Source organism: Anoplophora glabripennis, unplaced genomic scaffold (genome assembly GCF_000390285.2).
Source record: "Anoplophora glabripennis isolate ALB-LARVAE unplaced genomic scaffold, Agla_2.0 scaffold61, whole genome shotgun sequence".
NCBI lineage: Eukaryota > Metazoa > Arthropoda > Insecta > Coleoptera > Cerambycidae > Anoplophora > Anoplophora glabripennis.
In genome coordinates, this window is record NW_019416237.1 from 1,299,736 (window position 1) to 1,305,735 (window position 6,000).

Here is a 6,000-nt window from a genome sequence, read left to right on the forward strand (position 1 = left end):
TTTGACAGAAAAATTTTGGTTGGACAATTTTACTTAATTAACTTTGACTTGTTTATATGGTTTAACATTTTCAACATTGTTGTAAAACTTTAATACACTTGAAATGTTAACACGAAGAAGAAAATGTACATAATAAAGATAAACTAAATTGGCGTCCATGTGAAAATGTTTGCAAACATCTCGAGTTTGTATTTTCATAAATCAAATTGAAAATATACTAGTACGAATTTAAAGGAGTAGTTATTGGGACTATAGACATATGCATTTGATGTATAAAAACGTTTAGTGTGAAAACACTAACCAATTTATAAATAATGTGATAGTGTTAGTGAATATAGGTTATAAGTTATAAAAATGGGTACTCAGACAGTGACAGAGACCGAATTTAATGTGTTACAGTTTGAGAAACAGTTGACTTCTCTAAAGGACTCACAGGATAGTATAAATACTTGTTGTCAGTGGTGTTTACAAAATAGGACACACCACAAAAAGATAGTGACTGCCTGGCTTAATGTGTTAAAGCGAGTTAAAGTAGAACAGAGATTGATTTTGTTTTATTTAGCAAATGATGTTGTACAATATTCTAAGAGAAGGAATTATGAATATGTGGAGAGTTGGGGAACAGCTCTACAAAAAGCAACTACAATGGTTCGGTACGTATTAGCTGAATAAAGAGATAACATGCTCTTTACATATTATATCTGGATTATATAATGACAAAGAGTTCTTTATCAAATAATATAAACTGTATTGAGTTTTTATGTATCAGTGCTTTTTCTACAAGCATATATGATCTAGGAATAATTTTTTATATCAGCACAGTGTAGAAAAATGAACTGAATAATGGAATTCAAAAGATTTCATTTTCTTGATAGAAGCTTCAAACAATAATTATTTTTCAAGAGCGGTTATGCTGGAGGTTATGTTTGCGTTTGGAAATTTAATGAAAATCAGTGGTTACTTTAAAAGTAAAATTATATAAATGTCAGACACCAATTTTTATTTTTGTTAATATGCTTCTAGGGACGACAGAGTCAAACACAAAATTCTTAGAATATTTAAAATTTGGGAACAGCGAGGTGTATATAACGAGGAATTTATATCAGATTTATGTGGACTTTTGAGCGTGGTACCTAGTGGATCCAAAAGCGACGAACCTCATGAATTTCAGGTATAAAATCTTATAGCTAATTATTTAATTTAACTAATAATTTCATTCTAGCCTAATTATGTGATACATAAAATAAAAATTTGTGCAAAATTAGACAGGGATACAGATGCTAAGTTGAAGGTATTGAAGGAACACAATCCAAAAATTCAAATAGATGATGGTCTTATAGCTTCTTTGAAAGGTATGATTTATTTAGGGACATTCAAATCATTTTTTTGAAGCAAATGTTGTAGATCGTGCACACGTAGATGATGTAGAAAAGGAAATCGATGTCTACGCTAAGCATATGGAGGACTACATCAATGCTTTAAAGTTAGAAATAAAGAATAGAATAACCCTGATAAGCGTCTTGAAACAGGCGGAGAATCAGCTAGAAGCTGATCGAAAAGACGTCAAATTAGTCGCTAATGTATGTTTATTAATCAGTAAATAATAGTATTATATACGTTCCCTTGTATTTTAGGCCTATAAAATGTTCGGCACCAGGGTAAAAACGTTTCAGAAGAAGTTAGAGGAGCATAAAACAACGTTAAGTAGTCCATTACCTTCTCCAGACATCAACGCTCCTTCTCCTAGTCCCGATTCTGATATTGAATTACCTGGAGAAACTGAAGGCAAAGTTCCTTCAGCAATAGATGGTATAAGTATTGAATATATGTATAATTTTATAATTATTCTGCTATATTTTCAGTTTCTGTAAGTGGTGCCTCTGATTACAATCCAAAAAAAGAATTGCAGTATTCAAATCCCGGGTATTATAATCCGGTAACCACAGCAGGATCAAATTCTACAAGCAGCTTTATCAGTAACGGATTTTCTAGTTTCATCGGTTCTGATATGTCTTTTAATTTAGAGGTAAAATATAAAATTGTTTTTTAGTACCTTCATAAAAACTATTTAAAAATCTCTTTTAGAATCTGGGCAGCAATGTATTCAATACAAACGAGATCCAAAATCAATCTGACAATATGTTGGCAACGATAAATAATTTCAGCACGACGTCGGCTCCAGTAGTGCAGGACCCGCCTTTACCCGTGGAGGCTCCGACGGTAACCACCATACAAACATCAAATTATTCGTATACTTCTTCGCATCTTCCTCTTTTACCACCTCCTATGCCTCCATTCAGCAAATCGGAAATGGATTATGGGAATAATAATTACAATCCTGCATACACTATTGCAGCTTCGACTAGTTATGGTAAGTTGTTAAAAACTAATTACCAGGGTTAATTAAAGTTAACTAATTTTTAATTAAAAAAAAACATTAGGGGTTTTTAGAGAATATTTTAAATCAGTAATTATACAATATAATTCAAATAAAAACCAAAAAGTAAATTCAATTAAGGTAGTTATATCCCAAGTAGAAAACTTTCGAGCAAGTCTCATATTTGAGTCATGTAGTTTCGACAACTACTGGCAACATCGTACAGATCGCAGCTGTGTTTCAGGAGTAGTGTGAGAGAGAGAGATTGATGAAAACTTATATTTACAGGGCACAAGGTTAGATTAGGTTAGTTTTAAATATAGTGGATGCATTACAATTAGTGATGTGAGTGAAAATATATAACAAATTGATATATATCAGTTTTTGATACATATCAGCTATTATATATATGTTAATAGCTGATATGTATCAATTTTCCCGCCATTTCATCAACACAGACAAATTTCAAACTTAACCTTACATTTTAAAATGGACTATAGCTCTTGGGTACCTGGCATATCTCCGTCAAAAATGAATATAAAAATCTGAAATTTTAGGGGTGTACTATAGATGGGAAGAGCTAAGAGCGCATGTAATTTCAAGTCGCCCCTTCCACCCTAGGGGGTGCGGAGGGGGTGAGGGGTGTTTTTTTTTTTAAATGTACCCTATTTATTTTGCGAGTTTCGGATTCTTCGCGTAAATCTACTCCCGAAAGAGAGTTCTTGCCGAATTCGTACAAAAACCAAAATCCACCCTCGTATGAACTACGTCGTTTTTTCGATGACCATCGTTCTTGGGCACCTGGGCATATCTCCGTCAAAAATAAATATGGAAATCTGAAATTTTGGGGGTGTACTATAAGTGGGGAGACCTAAGAGCGAACGTAATTTCAACTCACCCCTTCCACCCTAGTAGGTGCAGAGGGGGTGAGTGGTGGTCTTTTAGACGTACCCACAAAAATGCGTTTCATGGGGGTAGTTTTATGCGTAGAATCCAAAAATCGCAAAATAAATAGGGTACATCTAAAAAATACACCCTTCACCCCCTCCGCACCCCTAGGGTGGAAGGGGTGAGTTGAAATTACGTGCACTCTTAGGTCTCCCCATCTATAGAACACCCCTAAAATTTCAGATTTTTAAGTACTACTTTAAAGCAGTTTCTTTATTATCATAAGTTTTTGATAATTTTTATTTAAATTTTTATATTTTTAATTTTTTTTAATATTGTGATATACAAAGACTAAATTTTCTTGTTCTAGAAATTTTCCATTTTTTATTTGTAGGTTGATAAAACTAAATTGCTAATATACAGCGTACTTGCTTATAAACAGTCATTGTAGGTATCATATTAAGTACAAAAATTAGAAGTCATTACCATCATAATTATAATGAAATTATTAATTAAAACAACAACCTATTTCAAATAGATTATTACATTTACTATAAGGTTTCTTAATGTAAATATGATAAAAAAAATTAAAAATTCCAATCCAAATATGAAAAAAAATAAAGATCACTTAATAACTTTTCTAACAGTTCATATATATGACATGTATTTGGTGTCAAATTAATCAGCAAGGCATTAGCAATATAAAAAAACTAATTTGAGTATAGTTTTTTTTAACAAAATTCATCTGATATATATATTGATATATACTTTGATATATATCACCCAAAACTAAATAGCATGCTATTTTACATCACTAATTACAATCGTTTGGGAAGTTTTAAAAAAGCGTTTTCATTGTAACGACAACATTTTTTGAGGCGGCGCCATTAAGTCTATGCTAAACATAGTCAACTTTGATTAAGCATAACTCAGAAACTATGTGGCAAAATGTGCTGAAATTTTGCAAAAGTATCTGCCAAGTGTAATTATATGAAAGTTTCGTAATTATCTCAAATAGTGTCGATTTAGGTGATAATTACCTTAAAGGAAACTTTCAAAATCATAAATCTATAAAAATACTAGTTTCTGATTGTCTGTTTTACTAGGACTGTGTAATTTTGAGAATTTTTTTTGTAAATTCAAAGCTTTATCGTGAAAAATTGTGTACATTACTATTTTGGTGGAATTGGTCTTACTGAAGAAATATCTTTATGGGAATGTGTTTCCAAACTGTTGTGGAATCCCGGGATTGGACTTTCTGTTTACGGGTCTGCAGGCTGTCTTATAAAAAACACCCCAAGCTGTAACTCTGTTAATAATTGTTCTATTTAAAAAAACAAAAGACTGTTGTTAATGGCTTGACAAATACTACAATCAAGCACTGATTTTAATCTTTGTTGTCATCATCAGAACGTTAGGCGATTTTCAATTGTTTTTTCGTAATAGTCAAGTTATTATTTTTTTTGGCCTGTTCGATAGAGTATTTTTTTTTGCAGTCAACATACTACAACTTGATATTTGTTAAATATTTTATGGAAACAATATTTTTTTACAAGATTTATTAGAGAAATGCTATGAATTGCCGTGAATTAGAGGCAACTTCTGATAAAAATGTCAAATTTCCTAGGCAAAATACGTATCAGTGTATTGTCAAGTGGTTATTAAGAGCCCTAACACATAAATGTTCGGACACGTCAGTTATTTCAATAAATCACTCTTGAAAAACGTATAAACTAACTTTAATTTTTCTCACTTTAATTTGTGATTACAATGCATGTATCTATTTCTATAAACCATAAATAGTTTTGATTTTGGAAAATATATAAGCAGGTCACATAAGCAAATTCTGAAATATGCAAATAATACGTGACACATTAATGTTCGGACACGTTATAATTTTTAGATGTAAGTTAACAACTAATACGTAATCACGTCACCTTTCAACTTAATAACTGCCTCGATTCGTTTAGGCATTGATTTGACTAATGATAGACATATTTCTGGTGTAAGATGTTCCCATATATCAGTGATTTTATTTTTTAAATCGGAAACGGTTCGTTGTGGATCATTTCTTAACCGTTGTTTCATTTTATGCCATATATTTTCAATAATATTAAGGTTGGACTACTTGCGGGCCATGAAAGAACTTTTAGATTGTTTTCTGCAAACCATTTTTTGTAGATTTGGCCGTATGGCATGACCCACCATATTGCTGGAAAATATAGTCTCCTTCAGGATACAAAGATAATGCACTCGGCAAAAGACTTTCTCGCAAAATTTGTTGATATTTATCGGCGTTTATAATTCCATCCACGAATTGAAACTTGCCCATACCTCTTGCAGACATGCATCCCCAAATCATTATACCTTGTGGAAATTTTACGGTTCGCTTAATGCAATCTTTATGGAATGCTTCTGATTTAGATCTGATTACTCGTTTCCGGTAATCCCCGACGCAGACGTCAAATTTTGACTCGTCAGAAAATATGACATTGGACCAATCGTCTACAGTCCAAGAACGTTTTGATTTTGCCCATATCAGCCGATTTTTTTTTTGTTTTTCGGTAAGAAGAGGTTTTTCTTTGGCCTAAAATACTTTAATTTTAATTGACTTTAATAACATAGAAGCACAACTTACTTTATAAAATCCTAAACCAGACTTGAGAATCCACCTTCTACATGTTTCCCGTGAAATATTTAGTCCTGTTTGACCATTCCATTCTGCAGTTATTTCA

The 6,000-nt window shown here is 32.0% G+C and overlaps 1 protein-coding gene across 1 annotated transcript in view; it reads left to right on the forward strand.

The window, feature by feature from the left end:
• The window catches only part of LOC108917750 (histone-lysine N-methyltransferase 2D), a 23,136-nt gene continuing 17,136 nt past the window's right edge, over positions 1 to 6,000 (forward strand). The window contains exons 1-7 of the mRNA XM_023455734.1: positions 1 to 653; positions 1,024 to 1,171; positions 1,223 to 1,352; positions 1,405 to 1,580; positions 1,635 to 1,809; positions 1,863 to 2,026; positions 2,086 to 2,371. Coding sequence (XP_023311502.1) covers positions 355 to 653; positions 1,024 to 1,171; positions 1,223 to 1,352; positions 1,405 to 1,580; positions 1,635 to 1,809; positions 1,863 to 2,026; positions 2,086 to 2,371 — 1,378 coding nt within the window. The 5' untranslated portion in view covers positions 1 to 354. The remainder of the gene's footprint in view (positions 654 to 1,023; positions 1,172 to 1,222; positions 1,353 to 1,404; positions 1,581 to 1,634; positions 1,810 to 1,862; positions 2,027 to 2,085; positions 2,372 to 6,000) is intronic.